This window comes from Pongo pygmaeus, chromosome 1 (assembly GCF_028885625.2).
Source record: "Pongo pygmaeus isolate AG05252 chromosome 1, NHGRI_mPonPyg2-v2.0_pri, whole genome shotgun sequence".
Classification (NCBI taxonomy): Eukaryota; Metazoa; Chordata; class Mammalia; order Primates; family Hominidae; genus Pongo; species Pongo pygmaeus.
In genome coordinates, this window is record NC_072373.2 from 67,215,567 (window position 1) to 67,240,580 (window position 25,014).

The window sequence follows — 25,014 nt, forward strand, 5'->3', positions numbered from 1 at the left end:
TAATCCCAGCACTTTGGGAGGCTGAGGTGGGTAGATAACAAGGTTGGGAGTTCGAGACCAGCCTGACCAACATGGTGAAAACCCATCTCTACTAAAAATACAAAAATTAGCTGGATGTGGTGGTGTGTGCCTGTAATCCCAGCTACTCAGGAGGCTGAGGCAGGAGAATCACTTGAACGCGGGAGACAGAGGTTCAGTGAGCCAAGATCGCGCCACTGCACTCCAGCCTGGGTGACAGAGTGGGACTCCGTCTCAAAAAAAAAAAAAAAAAAAAGAAAAAGAAAAGAATGGGGACAAGCTGTTTCTCTGTGATGTTCAGTGATATAGATCAAATCCTTAGAGCAAGTTACTTAACCACTTTATGCTTCAGTTTTCTTATCTGCAAAATGGAGACAAAAATAGTACCTACGTCATAAGGATAAGATTAAATAATTTAATACATATATAAAGTGTTCAGAACAGTTCCTGGACCATATTAAAGAGCTATGTAAATGTTTGTCATTATTAACAGAATCATCCACATTTTCATCACTCTTACTACTATCATTAGTTCTGGTAGCAAGGCAACACAGGCCAAGATATAGAGGTAGAAGCATATGACATAATGTGATGAGGAACTGGAGGCTAGCACTGATGATGCCTATGAGGAGTAGGGACACAATAGGCGCTCACATTCCTCATCAGCAGACAGAAAGTGGCCATTGCTTTCCTCCAGAAGGTGTGCAAGCAGAAGCTTGGCTCCTGGTGCCGGAATGAGCCTGTGGCTGCTTTCACTCCCACATTCCTCACTCCTTTCTTGGCTCCGCCCTGCTGGCTCAGTGACGCAGCAGGAAGAAACTGCTCGGGCTGCAAACAGTCTTCCAGGCTTAGCGGCTGCCAAAGGAATAATTGAGACGGTCTGAGTTGAGCAGGTAAGGCAGGCAGAAGGAGGAAAGCTAGAAAACCTTGAGAAGTCGATCGTGAAGAATTCTTGGGCTTTGGAGACCGGAGAGGCCAGGGGCTGGGGGACTTGGGAAGTGGGAGGGGAGCTCCCAGCCCTTGGCTGCCTGGAAGGATCTTCCTCCAGTGCCCTTCCAGGGTTCTGTCACAGTCCACACGTCATTTATCCATGTCCTCAGTTTCTCAGGCATCTCTGGTCACACAGAGAAAGTGAAACTGAAATCAGGATTGTCTGTTGCAGTACTTCTGCAGGCTCGTCTCTTCTCGACTCTGATGTGTCACTCAGGGCTTCCTTGATATTTCCTCTCCTTCTCGGCTCCTTTGCTTATACCAGCCCACCTCACATCTGATTGTAATGGGGACGGTCTACACAAACACTTTGGTTCAAAGATTTCATTGCCTGGTGATCGTGTATGTGTTGCACAATTAATTAAACTTCTAAGAGGCTAATCAATTAACCTCTGAGGCTTTGAAACTGTCAGAGTGGTGAGATTGCTGAAAAAGGGTTGCTTCGTGAATTCTATAGCAGATGCAGTTATTTAAATATTCAGGTAACAGTTTCGGGCTGTCTGATCATTGAACTGGATCTGTAATTCTCAGATCTGATTGACAGTTGGACGAAATTGATAGCTGCCAGTTGCCTATTTGTGTAGTAGCTATATGCACATGTGTAGGGAGAATAGAATTCACTAAGCAATTTATTTTTTCATAAAGGGATATAATTAGCTCTAACATTTATTGAGTGGCTAATATTTGTAACACACCATACTTTAATGTACTTTACACACATGACTGTATTTATTTTTGTCTCCATTTCAGGAAACAGAAAATTGAGATTCAACAATCCAAGGTTACAGGAAGTAATAGTAAAAAATTACACAGCCACAAGCTCAAACTTAGATCTCCCTAAGGTCAGAGTACAATCTCTTTTCACTACTGCAGATACTTCTTGACTTATGATGGGGTTACATACAGATAAACCCATCCTAAATTGAAAATACTGTAAGTCAAAAGCACATTTAATACACCTAATTACTGAAATCATAGCTTATCCTAGCTTACCTTAAATGTGCTCAGAACACTTACATTAGGCTACAGTTGGGCAGAATCATCTAGCTCAAAGCTTATTTTATAATAAAGTGTTAAATGTCTCATGTATTTATTGAATGCTATGCTGAAATAAAAAACAGAATGGTTGTATGTGTACTTGAAGTGTGGTTTCTACTGAATGTTTATTGCTTTTCCACCATTGCAAAGTCAAAAAATCATAAGTTGAACCAACATAAGTCAGATATTGTCTGTACTTTAAATAGGGGCACATGGTTGTACAAAGAGGACATGCACCAAGTCAGCAAACACAGTGATCAACCTTCCTGGTGACATAAGAAATGCAAAGGGAAAAAAAGCCAAGAAATATATTTTTCTTATTGAATGAGGGTTCTTCTTTTTTTATTGATAAATAATTGATGTGCATATTTTCACGGTCTTTTTTTTTTTTTTTTCTGGAAGCCACCTATCTCTGGTAAGAATATATTTATATGACATTGAAAGCAATTTGTTAATATAGGTTTAAAATCCTAAATACAATCATATCTTTTGAATAGTCATTAAATTCTTTGAACTCTATCATATGAAATCTATCATAAGATCTATCAAAAGAAAATAAACTAAAATAAGCTGAATTTGCTGCAACATCATTTAGAATTTTTAAATTTTTAATTTTAAAAAACCCTTTAAGACTTATTTTTGAAAACCACTCAGTAATAGAGAAATGAAACAAGTGTATGATTTCATATTACATAGTCATGAAAAATGTTTTACAAGACTTTGCAATAACATAGGAAATGACTTATAGTATGGTATTAAACGAAAGGAAGTAGGATACAAAGTTACTTACAGAGTATAATTCCAAATGTCTTAAAAATATATAGAAATACACTAAAATATTAACTGGCTGTTTCTGGGCATTGGGACTAGAGAAATAATTTTCTTATTTTGAATTTACATATATTTATAATATTCTGTAATTTAAAAGTTTTATAAGAAATACATATATTTAGAAAAAATGCTAATATAATTAATTTCTCTGACTCAAGTGTTTTCTCCCTATTGTAAAATTACAAAGCACCTCTCTTCGTTGCCAGGTGGAATGTCAGAAGACTGAGAACATTGTTCCTTCCTCATACTGCTGCTCTGTTGCCAGAGAATCCCAATTTACACTCAAAGCTTCTTTGATTAAGTGCAAGGAGGTAAGTTTGCATTTTCTCAAGGAAAAGGCAAAAAGCGGTAGCAGGTGGCCTTTACCGTCATGGAGACCAGGGATCATAACAACCCCCAGGAGGGACCCACATCCTCCAGCGGTAGAAGGGCTACAGTGGAAGACAATCAGTTGCTGATTAAAGCTGTTCAAAACGAAGATGTTGCCCTGGTCCAGCAATTGCTGGAAGGCGGAGCCAACGTTAATTTCCAGGAAGAGGAAGGGGGCTGGACACCTCTGCATAACGCAGTACAAATGAGCAGGGAGGACATTGTGGAACTTCTGCTTCGTCATGGTGCTGACCCTGTTCTGAGGAAGAAGAATGGGGCCACGCCCTTTATCCTCGCAGCGATTGCCGGGAGCGTGAAGCTGCTGGAACTTTTCCTTTCTAAAGGAGCAGATGTCAATGAGTGTGATTTTTATGGCTTCACAGCCTTCATGGAAGCCGCTGTGTATGGTGAGGTCAAAGCCCTAAAATTCCTTTATGAGAGAGGAGCAAATGTGAATTTGAGGCGAAAGACAAAGGAGGATCAAGAGCGGCTGAGGAAAGGAGGGGCCACAGCTCTCATGGACGCTGCTGAAGAAGGACACGTAGAGGTCTTGAAGATTCTCCTGGATGAGATGGGGGCAGATGTCAATGCCTGTGACAATATGGGCAGAAATGCCTTGATCCATGCTCTCCTGAGCTCTCACAATAGGGATGTGGAGGCTATTACGCATCTGCTGCTGGACCATGGGGCTGATGTCAATGTGAGGGGAGAAAGAGGGAAGACTCCCTTGATCCTGGCAGTGGAGAAGAAGCACTTGGGTTTGGTGCAGAGGCTTCTGGAGCAAGAGCACATAGAGATTAATGACACAGACAGTGATGGCAAAACAGCACTCCTGCTTGCTGTTGAGCTCAAACTGAAGGAAATCGCCCAGTTGCTGTGCAACCATGGAGCCAGTACAGATTGTGGGGATCTTGTTATGATAGCGAGGCGGAATTATGACAGTTCCCTTGTGAAGTTTCTTCTCTCTCATGGAGCCAAAGAACATTTTCACCCTCCTGCTGAAGACTGGAAGCCTCAGAGCTCACACTGGGGGGCAGCCCTGAAGGATCTCCACAGAATATACCGCCCTATGATTGGCAAACTCAAGTTCTTTATTGATGAAAAATACAAAATTGCTGATACTTCGGAAGGAGGCATCTACCTGGGGTTCTATGAGAAGCAAGAAGTAGCTGTGAAGACATTCTGTGAGGGCAGCCCACGTGCACGGCAGGAAGTCTCTTGTCTGCAAAGCAGCCGGGAGAACAGTCACTTGGTGACATTCTATGGGAGTGAGAGCCACAGGGGCCACTTGTTTGTGTGTGTCACCCTCTGTGAGCAGACTCTGGAGGCGTGTTTGGATGTGCACAGAGGGGAAGATGTGGAAAGTGAGGAAGATGAGTTTGCCCAAAATGTCCTGTCATCTATATTTAAGGCTGTTCAAGAACTACACTTGTCCTGTGGATACACCCACCAGGATCTGCAACCACAAAACATCTTAATAGGTGAGTCCCCAATCCCCAATTCTCTCTTAGAAATTGTAGGATCTTTGTTTATGAAAGGAAAAGTTTTTCATTGCAGAGAGGAAAGGCCTAGAGTAAATGTGGATGATTCAATTTGAGGATCATTATTACAACAAATTCATAATTACAGTGCAGTGTCTCCTGCTACCAATTATAACTGGGTTCTGTTAGTCTACATGGAGGTTGGTAGATGCTAACAGAATACCAGGCTAGCCTTAGATTGCCATTGAGAAAATAAACAGATGAAGGCATGTCAGGGATCAAAGTAGCTCCAGAAATTTGAGAATCCTAGAGGTGAGTTCCTTCAGACAAGGTGGCAGTAACCATGAAACTTACTGACAAAATTGAGGTCAAAGTTGAGGATGTCAGGACAAGATGTGAAGTAGTGAAGACACAGACTCCAAGGCAGAACAAGTCAGAATCCACTAGTCCAAGCCAAACAAAGGGAAGGAAAATAGCATTTTCTTTTAAATGTTAAAAGAAAAGCAGAGCTGACTGTAAAGTCCCAGGAAGCAATATGGTGCAGGGGAGCAAGCCAGGGCTTCAGTGATGATTAGGGTGGCTTGAAGCCTAGTCTCACCAGTTTGTAGCTTTATAACCTCAGACAAGTCACTTGATACTGTGAGCCTCAGTTCCTCACTTGAGGCTGATAATGCCTCCTTCATAAGTTTGTTATGAGGTCTAAGTGCAATGATGAAATAGTAAGTCATTTGGTACATCATAGGTGCTCAGGAAACTCTGTTCTTGCCTAAAGGTCTAAGCAGAGTACATACCTTATCCATAGACATGCACTGAGATTTAAGCTCAGTGTAAGGGAACAGTTCCTTTACAAATCTGTGCTTTCAGCCCCTGGAATTGCATGAACAAGGAGCTGGTTAAATTTGTCCTCATCCCTTCCTACCCCCTGGCCTGGAAAAAATAAAATGTAAGTGCTGCTCTTGGCAGATACCTAATAGATCAAATGAAACAGTGCACATGGCAGTGTTTTGAGGGGTGAATGGCAATACAGATATAAGGTTTATTATTGTCTTCCACAGAGATGATGATTTTTATAGCATGTTACATATTTATATAAATCAATTGACTCTCACTTTATGGAGAATGAGTATTTTTCAATGTGCCTCTGCAAACTTTTCCTTAGATTCTAAGAAAGCTGCTCACCTGGCAGATTTTGATAAGAGCATCGAGTGGGCTGGAGATCCACAGGAAGTCAAGAGAGATCTAGAGGTAAATTCTACAATCCAGTTTACCTTTCTTCTTTCTGCTTCCTTATTCTTTCATGTGTAGTCAGGGTTCTCTAGAGGGACAGAACTAGTAGGACATATGTACATATGAAAGGGAGTTTATTAAGGAGAATTGACTCACACGGTCACAACATAAAGTCCCATAATAGGCCATCTGCAAGTTGAGGAACAAGGAAGCCAGTGATGGGTCAGTCTGAGTACCAAAACCTCAAAAGTAGGGAAGCCGACAGTGCAGACTTCAGTCTGTGGCCAAAGGCCTGAGAGCCCCTGGCAAACCACTGGTGTAAGTCCAAAACTCCATAAGCTGAAGAACTTGGATACTGATGTTTGAGGACAAGAAGCATCCAGCATGGGAGAAAGATGAAGGCCAGAAGTCTTAGCAAGTTGTCTGCTCTTTCATTTTCTGCCTGCTTTATTTTAGCCATGCTGGCAGCTGATTAGATGGTGCCCACCGAGACTGAAGGTGGGTCTGCCTCTCCCAGTCCACTGACAAATGTTGCTCTCCTTCGGCAACACCCTCACAGACACACCCAGGTACAATACTTTGCATCCTTCAACTCAATCAAGTTGACACTCAGTATTAACCGTCACAGTTCATTACCTTATTTCCTATGGGCAATTGGAGGGCGTTCTATTTTAACCAGGAAAAAAAGAACGTTCAAGGCTTTCCCCATCTTGCTCACTGTCCTGACTCCCCTGCAGGCCACTGCATTTCCTTGGGCTTCTCCCACAGCAGAGCTTTCAAGATGACAACGGGAAGGTGCAACAGCTTGGGTCGGTGTGGAGTTGGCTGTCGCTGTGGCCCCTTACTGTATCTATTTGAATCTCTCTTCCTCCACTACCTTAATAAGTAAATAAACTGAGCATGCCACATCTTCTCTCCAGGAGAGAATTTCAAATATCTCCAATATTCATTGAGGAGTTATTTTTCTACCTAAGAACAAAGTAAGTGAGGTTTCTTTCACCACAGACTCAAACTCGTGGGCTACACTCTGCAGAAGGCCGGATACTAAGGTTCTCTGAAAACTCCTGGGAGGAGTGAGGTCAATTCCCAGCTTGAAAGAACCTAAGCTTGGCCAAAACGATGAAGACTCTGAAATAGCTGTTGCTCCTGAGGGGACATGGAGATTGGCCGCTGTAGACCAAAGCCCCCAGGCTGATTCTGACCCTGTCAGGGTAGGTCTTTCCTGGAGAGTTTTACAGGGTGCTGCACTTTCAACCCAATGGGCGAGACTCTCCATCCATACATCTGGCCTCCTGGTTTGGTGGCATCAGATTTCAGCTCCTCCCTTGACTGGTGGCTAGTGCAAAGAGTTCCTTAGGCGACCTTCTTCTTGGCCTTTCCTCCTGGCCATAGCCTAATCCCTGGGGTCATCACTTTGCCTCTCCTGGCCTGGACTGACTTTTTTATGTACTGCGTGATATAGCCTCAGACCCAAAGTCCCAGTTCCCAGCCAGGCTGCCAGTTCTCCCTGTGTTTAAAGCATTCTCCCTTTCCTCAGTTTATCTATATTCTGTCCATACATTTGAGGCCAGCTCAAATCTCTCTTCCTCCAAGCAGTCTGCCCTAACAACTGTGACTCATATGTATCTTTTGCTCTTCATAAAACTAAGTGGTATGGGCTATATACTGCCTTGAACAGGTCTGTATGCACAAATCTGTGTCTCCCCTCCCTAACAAGTCTACAAATTCCTTGAGATTCCTCCCATCATCTTGTTTGCTAATAGCCTGCACCACTCCTTCCAGGGTTACCCAAATAATTAGTAAGCATCTTTGGCTTGATTTATGGCTTTTGCGCAGGACCTTGGACGGTTGGTCCTCTATGTGGTAAAGAAGGGAAGCATCTCATTTGAGGAGCTGAAGGCTCAAAGTAATGAAGAGGTGGTTCAACTTTCTCCAGATGAGGAAACTAAGGACCTCATTCATCGTCTCTTCCATCCTGGGGAACACGTGAGGGACTGTCTGAGTGATCTGCTGGGTCATCCCTTCTTTTGGACTTGGGAGAGGTAAGTAAAACTTTGAGCAGATGCCACAGGCCTCCAGGATGGAGAGGGTGAGGTGGTGCAGACAGAAATCTGGGCTGCAAATCAGGAGACCCAGGCTTTTTTCTCAGCTTAGGACTTACTGGCTGTGTGTCCTTGGAGAGATGACTTAACCTTTCTGGAGTCTGCTTTTCATTTCTGAAGAATAAGGGGGGGAAAACAGAGATGCTTGCCTCTCCCATCATGCAGAATTTTTGAAGACATGGTTATATTACTTTTATTAAAAACCAAAATCTAGCCAGGCGCAGTGGCTCACTCCTGTAATTCCAGCACTTTGGGAGGCCGAGGCGGGCGGATCACGAAGTCAGGAGTTCCAGACCAGCCTGGTCAGCATGGTGAAACCCCGTCTCTACTAAAAATACAAAAGTTAGCCGAGCGTGGTGGCAGGTGCCTGTAATGCCAGCTACTTGGGAAGCTGAGGCAGAAGAATTGCTTGAATCCGGGAGGTGGAGGTTGCAGTGAGCCAAGGTTGCGCTACTGCACTCCAGCTTGGGGGACAAAGCGAGACTCCATCTCAAAAAAAAAAAAAAAAAAAAAAAAAAAGAGAAAAGAAAAACCAAGAAAGCACAAAAAGTACCAAAATCTAACAGTTTTCTTTTTCTGGAAAAGGAAAGGGAGGGATGGGATGATCATGATCATTTAGATCATTTAGTCATCTTCAGCCGCTATAGGACGCTTCGGAATGTGGGAAATGAATCCGACATCAAAACACGAAAACCTGAAAGTGAGATCCTCAAACTACTGCAACCTGGGCCTTCTGAACATTCCAAAAGTTTTGACAAGTGGACGACTAAGGTATGAACAATTCCTATAGTGCAGGGGTTATTCCAGGAATAAGAATTTGTGTAATGTTTTATGTTAGTTTTTCTATCTTATTTTATACCAGTGGCAAACCAGAGGCTGAAAGAGGTGATTTTGCCTCCTGCCCGCCCCATCCCTATCCCTCTAGGCTCCCCGCCGGGGTGTCTACTTCTACTTTCAGAAGCTGGCCCTCCCTCTCTCCCATTCAGACCCATGCCCCTCTGATAGACTGTTATTCAGGCTTCTGCTGGATGGCCTTATCCCAGCCCATGAGCCTTTCCCTCACACTTAGCTGATAATCCTGTTGCCATTATGGCAAGAGCAGCTGATTAAATGGAGCTTAATCCAAGGGAAGTGCTTCACCATGAGGTGTTTCAGTCCAGGTACAGCCTGGCTGCCTCCACGGCCTGTAAACAGCCCAGCTCTCAGGATCCACACACAGACCTACATTGTGCCTGAGGAAATAGACTATGAAGAAAAGATGATCTTTCAAATTGCTCTGTTTAAGAAAAGTTCCACCTAACTTGCATTAAGTGTAGTGGAACTCTACAAAATTAGTCATCATCTCAATCTAGTCAGTACTGTCAGAACTTTCATTATTAATTAACAAACATCTATACAATACCAATTATGTGCTAGGCCCATGCAAGGCCCTGAGCATACAAAGCAGAATACAGTGTGTCCCTGCGGGGCTGAGAAGCCCACGGAAATGATGCCGTGGGATGTGTACTGGGCATCCCACGGACATGTGCAAAGCACTATGGGAGAACCCATAATCTTCAGGTCTTGGAAACCAACAGCTTCCTATCCTAGGCCTGACCTGGGACTCTGCTTCTCCTGATTCTTGTTTTACTTTCCTTCCCTCACTGGTCTCTAGACTGCACATCACACTCATAATTACTGGCTTACGGTCCATTTTCCTTGCTAGACTGTAAGTTCCATGAAGGCAGAAACTACCCATTGTCTTGTCAGTTATTGTATCCCTGGCATGGAGTAGATGTGCCATGACTCTTTACTAAACGAATGTCTATCAAACTTTGGCTAAAACTTTAACTTGTAGAAACAAAGAAATTTGAAAGCAGCTATGACAGTGATAGCTAATGATTATGTAGTGCTTGATTATGTGGCAGCCATAGTTCTTGGGACTTTACATGAGTTACCGCATTTAATCCTTAGCACAACTTCTGAGACAATCATCTATATTTTGAAGATGAGCAAGCTGAGGCACAGACAAATAATTTTTCCAACTACACAGAACCAGTAAGGGGTGCACCAGGATTTGAAGCTGGGAAGGATGGCTGCAGAGGCCATGTGCTTAAGCCACACCACTACACAAAGCTATGATGGCATCAAGTCTACCAACTCATTTACTCACTGAGGAAATTGAGGCTCAGAGACCACACTCAAATTACTCATGCCTGGACAGCCAGAGATTGGCAGAGCTGGAAAGAGGAACTTGTTCTTTTATTTCCCAATTTTTTGTTCTTTTCCCTAAATTCCATGCGCTTATATTGAATTTTGATGGATTTCAAGTTTTAACTTCAAGTTTTTCCTTTTAATTCCCATTTTACACTTTGTTTTCCTGTTGACTTGCCCATTTTCATGGTCACACAATTAATTTTGTCAGCATAGGTCTGGAGCCCAAGTTTTCCAGCTTGTATGACTGTATTGGTTCTTGACTTGCCCCATCCTGCCACACATACGTGCTTGGCGTTTCTCATGGGTGTTCTGCACAGAGTGCACCTGGCCAGTCTCAGCAGCATCCTCACTAGCATTGCTCTTTCATCAGTTACTCTTCCTAAGTGACCCACTGGATTCTTGACTGTTGCATCTTGATGACGTAGCCCAAACTCTTTCTAAATATGAGAGCCATCTATGGCTCTGTATCTATGAGGGTGACAAGCACAGAGAAAGAGGATGACATTACTATGATATGAAAGGAGTTGCCCTGGGACACCCGCAGGCAAGGAGAAACAAGTAACCTTGTTTAAAATATAAATTTTAGAGGGTACTAAGATAGTTTTGTTACATGGATATATTGTGTAGTGGTAAAGTTGGGCTTTTAGTGTAACCATTACCTGAATAACGTACATTGTACCCATTAAGTAATTTCTCATCCCTCTCCCTCCAAACCTCCCACCTTTCCAAGTCTCCAATTCTATTATTCCACTCTGTACATCCATGTGTACACATTATTGAGCTCCCGCTTATAAGAGAGAACATGTGATATTTGACTTTCTGTTGTGAGTCATTTCACTTAAGATAATGGCCTCCAGTTCCATCCATGTGGCCACAAAACACATGATTTCATTCTTCATTTTTATGGCTGAAATGGCCCAGACACATTTTCTTTATCCAGTCATCTGTTGATGGACACTTAGATGGATTCCATATCTTTGCTATTGTGAATAGTGCTGTAGTAAACATATGAGTGCAGGTATCTTTTTGATATAAGATTTGTTGGGCCGAGTGCAGTGGCTCACATCTGTAATCCCAGCACTTTGGGAGGCCAGGATGGGTGGATCATTTGAGGTCAGGAGTTTGAGACCAGCCTGGCCAACATGGCGAAACCCGGTCTCTACTAAAAATACAAAACTTAGTCAAGCATTGTGGCACACGTCTGTAATCCCAGCTACTTGGGCGGCTGAGGCATGAGAATTGCTTCAGCCTGTGAAGCAGAGGTTGCAGTGAGCTGAGATGGTGCCACTGCACTCCAGCCTGGGCGATAGAGTGAGACTCTGTCTCAAAAAAAAAAAAAAAAGAAAAAAAAAGATTCTTTTGGCAGATACTCAGTACACTCTCTTTTCTCTGCATCCTCATCAACATCTGTTACTTTTTGACTTTTTAATAGTAGCCCCTAGTATAAGATGATATCTCATTGGTTCTAATTTGTGTTTCTCTGATGATTAGTGATGTTGAGCATTTTTTCATATGCTTTTTGGCCATTTGTATGTCTTCTTTTTTTTTTTATTATTATTATACTTTAGGTTTATGGTACATGTGCGCAATGTGCAGGTTAGTTACATATGTATACATGTGCCATGCTGGTGCGCTGCACCCACTAACTCGTCATCTAGCATTAGGTATATCTCCCAATGCTATCCCTCCCCCCCTCCCCCAACCCCACAACAGTCCCCGAAGTGTGATGTTCCCCTTCCTGTGTCCATGTGTTCTCATTGTTCAATTCCCATCTATGAGTGAGAATATGCGGTGTTTGGTTTTTTGTTCTTGCGATAGTTTACTGAGAATGATGATTTCCAGTTTCATCCATGTCCCTACAAAGGACATGAACTCATCATTTTTTATGGCTGCATAGTATTCCATGGTGTATATGTGCCACATTTTCTTAATCCAGTCTATCATTGTTGGACATTTGGGTTGGTTCCAAGTCTTTGCTATTGTGAATAATGCTGCAATAAACATACGTGTGCATGTGTCTTTATAGCAGCATGATTCATAGTCCTTTGGGTATATACCCAGTAATGGGATGGCTGGGTCAAATGGAATTTCTAGTTCTAGATCCCTGAGGAATGGCCACACTGACTTCCACAAGGGTTGAACTAGTTTACAGTCCCACCAACAGTGTAAAAGTGTTCCTATTTCTCCACATCCTCTCCAGCACCTGTTGTTTCCTGACTTTTTAATGATTGCCATTCTAACTGGTGTGAGATGGTATCTCATTGTGGTTTTGATTTGCATTTCTCTGATGGCCAGTGATGGTGAGCATTTTTTCATGTGTTTTTTGGCTGCATAAATGTCTTCTTTTGAGAAGTGTCTGTTCATGTCCTTTGCCCACTTTTTGATGGGGTTGTTTGTTTTTTTCTTGTAAATTTGTTGGAGTTCATTGTAGATTGTGGATATTAGCCCTTTGTCAGATGAGTAGGTTGCAAAAATTTTTCCCCATTTTGTAGGTTGCCTGTTCACTCTGATGGTAGTTTCTTTTGCTGCGCAGAAGCTTTAGTTTAATTAGATCCCATTTGTCAATTTTGGCTTTTGTTGCCATTGCTTTTGGTGTTTTAGACATGAAGTCCTTGCCCATGCCTATGTCCTGAATGGTAATGCCTAGGTTTTCTTCTAGGGTTTTTATGGTTTTCGGTCTAACGTTTAAGTCTTTAATCCATCTTGAATTGATTTTTGTATAAGGTGTAAGGAACGGATCCAGTTTCAGCTTTCTACATATGGCTAGCCAGTTTTCCCAGCACCATTTATTAAATAGGGAATCCTTTCCCCATTTCTTGTTTTTCTCAGGTTTGTCAAAGATCAGATAGTTGTAGATATGTGGCGTTATTTCTGACAGCTCTGTTCTGTTCCATTGATCTATATCTCTGTTTTGGTACCAGTACCATGCTGTTTTGGTTACTGTAACCTTGTAGTATAGTTTGAAGTCAGGTAGTGTGATGCCTCCAGCTTTGTTCTTTTGGCTTAGGATTGACTTGGCGATGCGGGCTCTTTTTTGGTTCCATATGAACTTTGAAGTAGTTTTTTCCAATTCTGTGAAGAAAGTCATTGGTAGCTTGATGGGGATGGCATTGAATCTGTAAATTACCTTGGGCAGTATGGCCATTTTCACGATATTGATTCTTCCTACCCATGAGCATGGAATGTTCTTCCATTTGTTTGTATCCTCTTTTATTTCCTTGAGCAGTGGTTTGTAGTTCTCCTTGAAGAGGTCCTTCACATCCCTTGTAAGTTGGATTCCTAGGTATTTTATTCTCTTTGAAGCAATTGTGAATGGGAGTTCACTCATGATTTAGTTCTCTGTTTGTCTGTTGTTGGTGTATAAGAATGCTTGTGATTTTTGTACATTGATTTTGTATCCTGAGATTTTGCTAAAGTTGCTTATCAGCTTAAGGAGATTTTGGGCTGAGACAATGGGGTTTTCTAGATATACAATCATGTCGTCTGCAAACAGGGACAATTTGACTTCCTCTTTTCCTAATTGAATACTCTTTATTTCCTTCTCCTGCCTAATTGCCCTGGCCAGAACTTCCAACACTATGTTGAATAGAAGTGGTGAGAGAGGGCATCCCTGTCTTGTGCCAGTTTTCAAAAGGAATGCTTCCAGTTTTTGCCCATTCAGTATGATATTGGCTGTGGGTTTGTCATAGATAGCTCTTATTATTTTGAGATACGTCCCATCAATACCTAATTTATTGAGAGTTTTTAGCATGAAGCGTTGTTGAATTTTGTCAAAGGCCTTTTCTGCATCTATTGAGATAATTATGTGTTTTTTGTCTTTGGTTCTGTTTATATGCTGGATTACATTTATTGATTTGTGTATATTGAACCAGCCTTGCAACCCAGGGATGAAGCCCACTTGATCATGGTGGATAAGCTTTTTGATGTGCTGCTGGATTCTGTTTGCCAGTATTTTATTGAGGATTTTTGCATCAATGTTCATCAAGGATATTGGTCTAAAATTCTCTTTTTTGGTTGTGTCTCTGCCCGGCTTTGGTATCAGGATGATGCTGGCCTCATCAAATGAGTTAGGGAGGATTCCCTCTTTTTCTATTGATTGGAATAGTTTCAGAAGGAATGGTACCAGTTCCTCCTTGTACCTCTGGTACAATTTGGCTGTGAACCCATCTGGTCCTGGACTTTTTTTGGTTGGTAAGCTATTGATTATTGCCACAATTTCAGCTCCTGTTATTGGTCTATTCAGAGATTCAACTTCTTCCTGGTTTAGTCTTGGGAGGGTGTATGTGTCGAGGAATTTATCCATTTCTTCTAGATTTTCTAGTTTATTTGCGTAGAGGTGTTTGTAGTATTCTCTGATGGTAGTTTGTATTTCTGTGGGATCGGTGGTGATATCCTCTTTATCATTTTTTATTGCATCTATTTGATTCTTCTCTCTTTTTTTCTTTATTAATCTTGCTAGTGGTCTATCAATTTTGTTGATCCTTTCAAAAAACCAGCTCCTGGATTCATTTATTTTTTGAAGGGTTTTTTGTGTCTCTATTTCCTTCAGTTCTGCTCTGATTTTAGTTATTTCTTGCCTTCTGCTAGCTTTTGAATGTGTTTGCTCTTGCTTTTCTAGTTCTTTTAATTGTGATGTTAGGGTGTCAATTTTGGATCTTTCCTGCTTTCTCTTATGGGCATTTAGTGCTATAAATTTCCCTCTACACACTGCTTTGAATGCATCCCAGAGATTCTGGTATGTTGTGTCTTGGTTCTCGTTGCTTTCAAAGAACATCTTTATTTCTGCCTTCATTTCGTTATGTACCCAGTAGTCATTCAGGAGCAGGTTGTTCAGTTTCCACGTAGTTGAGCGGTTTTGAGTGAGATTCTTTATCCTGAGTTCTAGCTTGATTGCACTGTGATCTGAGAGATAGTTTGTTATAATTTCTGTTCTTTTACATTTACTGAGGAGAGCTTTACTTCCAAGTATGTGGTCAATTTTGGAATAGGTGTGGTGTGGTGCTGAAAAAAATGTATATTCTGTTGATTTGGGGTGGAGAGTTCTGTAGATGTCTATTAGGTCCACTTGGTGCAGAGCTGAGTTCAATTCCTGGGTATCCTTGTTGACTTTCTGTCTCGTTGATCTGTCTAATGTTGACAGTGGGGTGTTAAAGTCTCCCATTATTAATGTGTGGGAGTCTAAGTCTCTTTGTAGGTCACTCAGGACTTGCTTTATGAATCTGGGTGCTCCTGTATTGGGTGCATATATATTTAGGATAGTTAGCTCTTCTTGTTGAATTAATCCCTTTACCATTATGTAATGGCCTTCTTTGTCTCTTTTGATCTTTGTTGGTTTAAAGTCTGTTTTATCAGAGACTAGGATTGCAACCCCTGCCTTTTTTTGTTTTCCATTTGCTTGGTAGATCTTCCTCCATCCTTTTATTTTGAGCCTATGTGTGTCTCTGCACGTGAGATGGGTTTCCTGAATACAGCACACTGATGGGTCTTGAGTCTTTATCCAATTTGCCAGTCTGTGTCTTTTAATTGGAGCATTTAGTCCATTTACATTTAAAGTTAATATTGTTATGTGTGAATTTGATCCTGTCATTATGATGTTAGCTGGTTATTTTGCTCGTTAGTTGATGCAGTCTCTTCCTAGTCTCGATGGTCTTTACATTTTGGCATGATTTTGCAGTGGCTGGTACCGGTTGTGCCTTTCCATGTTTAGTGCTTCCTTCAGGAGCTCTTTTAGGGCAGGCCTGGTGGTGACAAAATCTCTCAGCATTTGCTTGTCTGTAAAGGATTTTATTTCTCCTTCACTTATGAAGCTTAGTTTGGCTGGATATGAAATTCTGGGTTGAAAATTCTTTTCTTTAAGAATGTTGAATATTGGCCCCCACTCTCTTCTGGCTTGTAGGGTTTCTGCCGAGAGATCCGCTGTTAGTCTGATGGGCTTCCCTTTGAGGGTAACCCGACCTTTCTCTCTGGCTGCCCTTAACATTTTTTCCTTCATTTCAACTTTGGTGAATCTGACAATTATGTTTCTTGGAGTTGCTCTTCTCGAGGAGTATCTTTGTGGCGTTCTCTGTATTTCCTGAATCTGAATGTTGGCCTGCCTTGCTAGATGGGGGAAGCTCTCCTGGATAATATCCTGCAGAGTGTTTTCCAACTTGGTTCCATTCTCCCCATCACTTTCAGGTACACCAATCAGACGTAGATTTGGTCTTTTCACATAGTCCCATATTTCTTGGAGGCTTTGCTCGTTTCTTTTTATTCTTTTTTCTCTAAACTTCCGTTCTCACTTCATTTCATTCATTTCATCTTCCAGGGCTGATACCCTTTCTTCCATTTGATCGCATTGGCTCCTGAGGCTTCTGCATTCTTCACATCGTTCTCGAGCCTTGGTTTTCAGCTCCATCAGCTCCTTTAAGCACTTCTCTGTATTGGTTATTCTAGTTATACATTCTTCTAAATTTTTTTCAAAGTTTTCAACTTCTTTGCCTTTGGTTTGAATATCCTCCCGTAGCTCGGAGTAATTTGATCGTCTGAAGCCTTCTTCTCTCAGCTCGTCAAAGTCATCCTCCGTCCAGCTTTGTTCTGTTGCTGGTGAGGAACTGCGTTCCATTGGAGGAGGAGAGGCACTCTGCTTTTTAGAGTTTCCCGTTTTTCTGCTCTGTTTTTTCCCCATCTTTATGGTTTTATCTACTTCTGGTCTTTGATGATGGTGATGTACAGATGGGTTTTTGGTGTGGATGTCCTTTCTGTTTGTTAGTTTTCCTTCTAACAGACAGGACCCTCAGCTGAAAGTCTGTTGGAGTACCCGGCCGGCCGTGTGAGGTGTCAGTCTGCCCCTGCTGGGGGGTGCCTCCCAGTTAGGCTGCTCGGGGATCAGGGGTCAGGGACCCACTTGAGGAGGCAGTCTGCCCGTTCTCAGATCTCCAGCTGCGCGCTGGGAGAACCACTGCTCTCCTCAAAGCTGTCAGACAGGGACATTTAAGTCTGCAGAGGTTACTGCTGTCTTTTTGTTTGTCTGTGCCCTGCCCCCAGAGGTGGAGCCTACAGAGGCAGGCAGGCCTCCTTGAGCTGTGGTGGGCTCCACCCAGTTCAAGCTTCCTGGCTGCTTTGTTTACCTAAGAGAGCCAGGGCAATGGCGGGCGCCCCTCCCCCAGCCAGGCTGCTGCCGTGCTGTTTGACCTCAGACTGCTGTGCTAGCAATCAGTGAGACTCCGTGGGCGTAGGACCCTCTGAGCCAGGTGTGGGCTATAATCTCCTGGTGCACCGTTTCCTAAGCCCGTCGGAAAAGCACAATATTCGGGTGGGAGTGGCCCGATTTTCCAGGTGCCGTCTGTCACCCCTGGAAAGGGAACTCCCTGACCCCTTGCTCTTCCCGAGTGAGGCAATGCCTCGCCCCTGCTTCGGCTGGCGCACGGTGCACTCACCGACTGACCTGCGCCCACTGTCTGGCACTCCCTAGTGAGATGAACACTGTACCTTAGATGGAAATGCATAAATCACCCGTCTTCTGCATCGCTCACGCTGGGAGCTGTAGACCGGAGCTGTTCCTATTCGGCCATCTTGGCTCCTCCCCCCGCCTGTATGTCTTCTTTTGAGAAATGTCTATTCATGTCATTTGCCCACTTTTTAATGGGGTTATTATTTTTTATTGTTAAGTTGTTTGAGTTCCTTGTAAATTCTGGATATCAGTCCTCTGCTGGATGCATAGTTTGCAAATTTTTTTTCCCATGCTGCGGGTTGTTTGTTCACTCTGTTTATTTCTTTTGCTGTGCAGAAGTTTTTAGTTTAATTAAACCCCATCTGTCTCTTTATTTTCATTGCTTGTGCTTTTGGGGTCTTAGTCATGAATTCTTTGCCTAGACCAATGTCCAGAAGAGTTTTTCCTAGGTTTTCTTTCAGTATTTTTATAGTTTCAGGTCTTACATTTAAGTCTTTAATCCATCTTAAGTTGATTTTTGTATACAGAGAGAAAAAGTGGTCTAGCTTTAATCTTCTACATATGGCAATCTAATTTTCCCAGCACCACTTACTTAATAGGGTGTCCTTTTCCCAGTGTATATTTTTGCCGACTTTGTCAAAGATCAGTTGGTTGTAGATATGTGGCTTTATTTGTGGGTTCTCTATTCTGTTCCATTGATCTATGTATCTATTTTTATACCAGTACTGTGCTGTTTTGGTTATCTTAGCCTTGCACAATAATTGGAGGTATATCATAATGTGATGCCTCCAACTTTGTTCTTTTTCCTTAAGATGCCTGTGGGTATTTGGCCTCTTTTTTGGTTTCATGTGAATTTTAGGATTGTTTTTTCTAATTCTGTGAAAAATGATGTTGGTATTTTGATAGGGATTGCACTGAATCTGTAGATTGCTTTGGGCAGGGTGATCACTTTAACAATGTTAGTTATTCCTTTTGGAAATATACCTAAAAAACCAAAAACAAACAAACAAACAAAACCGTTCACTTTGGCCATGGTTGCCAGGCCCAGTTTCAGTCTGAACAGCCCTTTTAAAGAAAGAAATGTAATCAAGTACGAATTTGAAAGGGTGGCCACAGGATAAAAATATCGTATAGTATAATGAACAAGTTTCCTAGTATAGTAGTCAAAGATTTTTTAACCATATTTTAATATATTTAATTTCTTATGAAAACAATTTACTTGGAAAATATAGACACACATTTGAACATACTTACAATCGCACATCCAGACACAATTATATATATAGTTTTAATTTTTAAAATTTTTTAATTTTTTTGCCGGTCATGGTGGCTCACACCTGTAATCCCAGCAGTCTGGGGGCCAAGGTGGGTGAATCACGAGGTCAGGAGTTTGAGACCAGCCTGGCCAACAAGGTGAAACCCTGTCTCTACTAAAAATACAAAGAAAAAAATTAGCTGGGGATAGTGGTGGGTGCCTGTAATCCCAGCTACTCGGGAGGCTGAGGCAGGAGAATTGCTTGAACCCGGGAGGCGGAGGTTGCAGTGAGCTGAGATCATGCCACTGCACTCCAGCCCTGGCGACAGAGTGAGACTCCATCTCGAAAAAAAAAAAAAAAATTATTTTTTTGAGATGGAGTCTTGCTCTATTACTGAGACCGGAGTGCAATGGTGCGATCTCAGCTCACTGCAACCTCCACCTCCCAGGTTCAAGCAACTCTCCTGCCTCAGTCTGCCAAGTAGCTGGGATTACAGGCAGCGCCACCATGCCCGGCTAATTTTTTAGTAGAAATTTTTAGTTGAAACGAGTTTTCACTATGTTGGCCAGGCAGGTCTCAAACTCCTGACCTCAGGTGATCTGCCCATTTTGGCCTCTCAAAGTGCTGGAACTACAGATGTGAGCCACCACGCCCAGCCCAGACACAATTATAGTTAGCATTTTGGTATATAGCATTTACTTCCATTTTTAAATTATTTTGCTTTATTAATTAGTTGATAATTATAGAATATATGAATATATTCAAATTTATATTTTGCCTTTTGGTATGAATATTCCATCAGGATTTATTTTGTGTTGCTACCACATTTTTGTGTTATTTTTTGTTTTTTTAGATTAATGAATGTGTTATGAAAAAAATGAATACGTTTTATAGAAAAAATGGCAATTTCTACCAGAACACTGTGGGTGATCTGCTAAAGTTCATCCGGAATTTGGGAGAACACATTGATGAAGAAAAGCATAAAAAGTAAGCATTGCTTTCATTCCTACAAATTATATGTGAAATGAGAACAATTTAAAAAATCCAATTCTAAGTTCATATCTACGATGGAAAAAAGAAAATTTATTTTGATGAAAGAAAAGTAATTCCTTCCCTCTGTGTGTAAAAGGGCTATCACTGTGGCCTTACAATTAATGAGGGACATGTCCAGCAGGCTTTCGTCTTCCTTGTCATTTTTTTGTTGGATAAATGGTAAAACAAATTGAACAGGAGCTAGTGACTCCCTTCTGTGAAGTAACACAGGAAACTGGACAGCTAGATAAAGTGAATGTAGAGTTATATACGTCTTAAAATAGCCCACATTAGTTAGATCAGCTTTTGCTGACAAAAATGTTAGCTGAAAACTCACAAAAAAGCCTTGCAGTTCAGGGCTCTTCTGGATTTTGGAATTTTAGGTAGAGGATTGTGGCATTGCACTATTTCCATTTTACGAAAGAACAATCTAAAGTTCAGAAAGATTGTGGCCAAAGGTTGCACAATTAGTTGAAGAGTCAGGGGAGGAGTCTTGCTCTGTCAGATTCCAAAGTCCTTATTCATTCTGCAATAGAAATCAAGCGAGCAAAGAGATCTTCAGGGCCATATACTGTGAAGTGGGGAAGAATAATTTGGGGCAAGCATGCTGAACCATTTGTGTTTTATTTCAGGATGAAATTAAAAATTGGAGACCCTTCCCGGTATTTTCAGAAGACATTTCCAGATCTGGTGATCTATGTCTATACAAAACTACAGAACACAGAATATAGAAAGCATTTTCCCCAAACCCACAGTCCAAACAAGCCTCAGTGTGATGGAGCTGGTGGGGCCAGTGTGTTGGCCAGCCCTGGGTGCTGATGGACTGATTTGTTGGAGTTCAGGGAACTACTTATTAGCTGTAGAGTCCTTGGCAAGTCACAACGCTCTGGGCCTTTTAACTCACCAGGTTGCTTGTGTGGGATGAGTTGCATAGCTGATATGTCAATCCCTGGCATCGTGTATTCCATATGTCTATAACAAAAGCAATATATGCCCAGACTACACTAGTCTATAAGCTTTACCCACTAACTGGGAGGACATTCTGCTAAGATTCCTTTTGTCAATTGCACCAAAAGAATGAGTGCCTTGACCCCTAATGCTGCATATGTTAAAATTCTCTCACTTAATTTTCCCAATGATCTTGCAAAACAGGGATAATCATCCCCATTTAAGAACTGAGGAATCTGAGACTCAGAGAGTGTGAGCTACTGGCCCAAGATTATTCAATTTATACCTAGCACTTTATAAATTTATGTGGTGTTATTGGTACCTCTCATTTGGGCACCTTAAAACTTAACTGTCTTTCCAGGGCTCTTCCAGATGAGGCCCAAAACATATATAGGGGCTCCAGGAATCTCATTCATTCATTCAGTATTTATTGAGCATCTAATATAAGTCTGGGCACTGGGTGCATGAATTCCACTCCTTCCAGAACCAACTGCATTGGTTTTCCATGACCTTAAGGCAGTAGTTCTTAACTGGGGGGCAATTTTGCACTGAAGAGAGCATTTGGCAGTGTCTGAAGAAGTTTTTGGTGTCACAGCTTTGTGGGGGGCATGCTATGGCATTTAGTAGGTAAAGACCAGGGATGCTGCCAAACCTACCTTGCACAGGACAGCCCCTGCAACAAAGAATTATCCAGACAAAAATATCAATGGTGCTAAGGTTGAGAAAACCTGCCTTAAGGGGCTGGGATGCTTTTGAACTAGCTTAGGGCCCAGGACTGTGGAGTGTGTGGACCACCCCACAGAAGAGGGACTCAGATTTGTTTACTGTTGCTGGATCTGTAGTGATGGAGTTCCTTCCGGTGTCAGCCCCACAGGAGGCTCCCAGGCCTCCCTCACTTCCCATACCCAGTCTAGGAGCTCTTTCTGGCTCCCAAGCACCCAGAGCTTTCCTCCGCCTTTTAGTTTTGGTTCCTCCACTGGAATGTAGGCTCCTCATGGGTGATGGCTATCTTTTCTTGACTTTGTATCTTCACTGCCAAGCAAAAAGTCTGCCAAGTGGGAATGTTCAATAAATATTCATTGAATAATGAATGAACCATCTTTGTACATAAATAATAATACTGTCTTACATTTTTCTGGTGCTTTATAATGTATACATTACATCTGTGTATTTTATTTTATTTAATTTTCAAAACAATCCTTTAAGGTCAACATTGTTATCCTTATTTTGCTGATGAGGAAACTAAGGTTAGAAACATTTTGATTTCCTCTAGGACGTATAGCTAGGAAGTGTTACTATCTTGATTTGAACAAATTTTCTGGTGCTAAGTCTGATGTTCTTTCCATGAATCATTGTGGTGGTTGAGATGGAGCTTTGTAATGGGAATAAAACAGTACCTTAGTTTCTTTCTGAAAAGGAGATATCTAGCAATGGATAAATAGATATCACTGAATGAAATTAAATGTTGATTAGGAACAAATTTAAGGCTTAAAAAATACTTTATGAGCAGCAAGATTGCTTTAACTTTTAAAATGAAGCTTTGGTTGTCTGATTTGTAATGAGCACCTGGATATGTCAATTAAAATGCCCATTTGTGACGCTTACTCAATAAAACTTTAAATTGTCTTATTTAGTCTGATTTTCTTTAAGTGACATTTCCACTTTAGGGAGTCGGTGATATCTACAATAGAAAATATTCACCAAGTAATTCCTGGGTAAGTTTTAAGAAAGGTCATCCTGCTGTCTGAAAATTGGAAAAGGAGCTATTTTTGACTTTCTAGTAATTCTGGAACAATGTGGGCCTAGCATGTAGCGAGAGAAGGGAGGAAATGATCATTGTTCCCTCTGCTTGAATTCTCTGAGAGTTTCTGTTGACATTCTGCAAACATTTCTCGTTCAGTTATCATCACCACAAACATTTCATTGAGCATGTGGTTCATATCAGGTCCTGTGTTAGGCAGGCTGATTCTGTACTCTTGCTCAGGGGTAAAAGCTCTATCCCCGTATGCTTTACTCAGCAGTTGGTGGCATTTACCTGTCTCTCCAAAAGGCCTGGGAGGGCAGAGGTCATATCCCAGTTCCTCACATGGTGCCTGGTGTGTTATAAGTGTGTAGTGTGTTTAAGTTATAAGATACTCCTTGAATTCACTGGTTGAGAAGAACTTTTAACATTTGATTTTTGGTGGGTTTTTGCTGGGGCTGCAGCCTGGGAGAGAGGTAAGTCTTGGAGCTGACCCCTGGGGCAGCTCTTCCGTTCTCTACCCCATCAGCTTTAGGACACAGTAGGCTTTCAAGATGATTTGGGTAAAGAACAGCACAACCTTCCTCTGGAGGAGACCCTGGGAAATTCAGCTTTCCTTTTTCCTTTCTGTGGAGATTTTCTCTCAGGCTTGCCTAAGTGCCTAGTACAGTGCCTGGCATATACTATACACCCAGTTTTACTTGTTGCTGTTCGTAATTACTGCTATAGAGTGAATTGTGTCCCTCCCAAGTTCATACATTGAAGCCCTAACCCCCTAATGTGTTAGTATTTGAAGATGGAGGTCTTTGGGAGGTAATTAGTGTTGGATAAGGTCATGAGGATAGGGCCCTCATGTTGGGATTAATGACCTCATAAGAAGACAGAAAGAGCTCTCCTTTCTCACTGTCTTATGAGCACACAGAAAGAAAGTGTCCATCTGCAAGCCACAATGAGAGTCTTCACCAGGACCCCAATGGACAAAAGTGGCTAAGAAAATCACCATAGGCTTGCAGCAAATGTTTATGCTCCTCCGTTCTTCTCCTATCCCAGGAACAGAATTTTCATTCTTTTTTTTTTTTTTGAGATGGAGTCTCGCTCTGTCGCCCAGGCTGGAGTGCAGTGGCGCGATCTCAGCTCACTGCAAGCTCCACCTCCCATTCTCCTGCCTCAGCCTCCCCAGCAGCTGGGACTACAGGTGCCTGCCACCAAGCCCGGCTAATTTTTTTTGTATTTTTAGTAGAGACGGGGTTTCACCATGATAGCCAGGATGGTCTCGATCTCCTGACCTCGTGATCCACCCGCTTTGGCCTCCCAAAGTGCTGGGATTACAGGCATGAGCCACGGCACCTGGCCATATATTTTTTTTAAAGGAATGTTTTTTTCATCACCTCCACAATGTTTTTCATTTGTGTAAACTTTTCATTGCTTTATGGCCTATTTGCTTAGACTAAGACCAAAAGATGGGGCCAGGCGTGGTGGCTTACATCTGTAGTCCCTGCATTTTGGGAAGCTGAGGCAGGCAGACCACTTGAGATCAGGAGTTCAAGACCAGCCTGGGCAAGAAGGTGAAACCCTGTCTCTACTAAAAATGCCAAAAAAAAAAAAAAAAAAAAAAATTAGCCAGACCTGGTGGCATGTGTCTGAGGTCCCAGTTACTCGGGAGGCTGAGATGAGAGGATAGCTTGAGCCTGGGAGGCAGAGGTTGCAGTGCGCAGAGATCAGGCCACTGCACTCCAGCCTGGGCAACAGAGCTAGACTCTGTCTCAAAAACAAACAAACAAACAAAAGACCCTGCCGAGACCAGCTCGGTCGGGGAGACCCTAACCCAGTGGCGCTAGAGGAATTAAAGACACACACACAGAAATATAGAGGTGTGGAGTGGGAAATCAGGGGTCTCACAGCCTGCAGAGCTGAGAGCCCTTAACAGAGATTTACCCATGTATTTATGAACAGCAAGCCAGTGATAAGCATTGTTTCTATAGATTATGGATTAACTAAAAGTATTCCTTATGGGAAATAAAGGGATTGGCTGAAATAAAGGGATGGGCTCTGGCTAGTTATCTGCAGCAGGAGCATGTCCTTAAGGCACAGATCGCTCATGATATTGTTTGTGGTTTAAGAAAGCCTTTAAGTGGTTTTCCGCCCTGGGTGGGCCAGGTGTTCCTTGCTCTCATTCTGGTAAACCCACAACCTTCCAGTGTGGGCGTCATGGCCACCTTGAACATGTCATAGTGCTGCAGAGATTTTGTTTATGGCCAGTTTTGGGGCCAGTTTATGGCCAGATTTTGGGAGGCCTGTTCCCAACAAGACCCAAAGATGGTACTAACAAGAGGAGAGAAGTGGGTGGGGAAAA

General features: G+C 42.2%; 1 protein-coding gene across 2 annotated transcripts; it reads left to right on the forward strand.

Annotated features, from left to right (window-relative positions):
- Window positions 1–713: 713 nt before the first annotated feature.
- RNASEL (ribonuclease L) lies at window positions 714–22,546 on the forward strand. 2 transcript variants are annotated; one of them, XM_063648190.1, is made up of 8 exons: window positions 714–911; window positions 1,759–1,941; window positions 3,084–4,727; window positions 5,887–5,972; window positions 7,791–7,996; window positions 8,695–8,827; window positions 19,794–19,927; window positions 20,605–22,546. In XM_063648190.1, the coding sequence occupies exons 3-8, from the start codon at window positions 3,248–3,250 to the stop codon at window positions 20,789–20,791; spliced, it is 2,226 nt and encodes a 741-aa protein (XP_063504260.1). In that variant the 5' UTR covers window positions 714–911; window positions 1,759–1,941; window positions 3,084–3,247; the 3' UTR covers window positions 20,792–22,546. The 2 variants fall into 2 exon arrangements, with proteins under 2 accessions (XP_063504260.1, XP_054353459.1); XM_054497484.2 differs by lacking the exon at window positions 1,759–1,941.
- The last annotated feature ends 2,468 nt before the right edge of the window (window positions 22,547–25,014 follow it).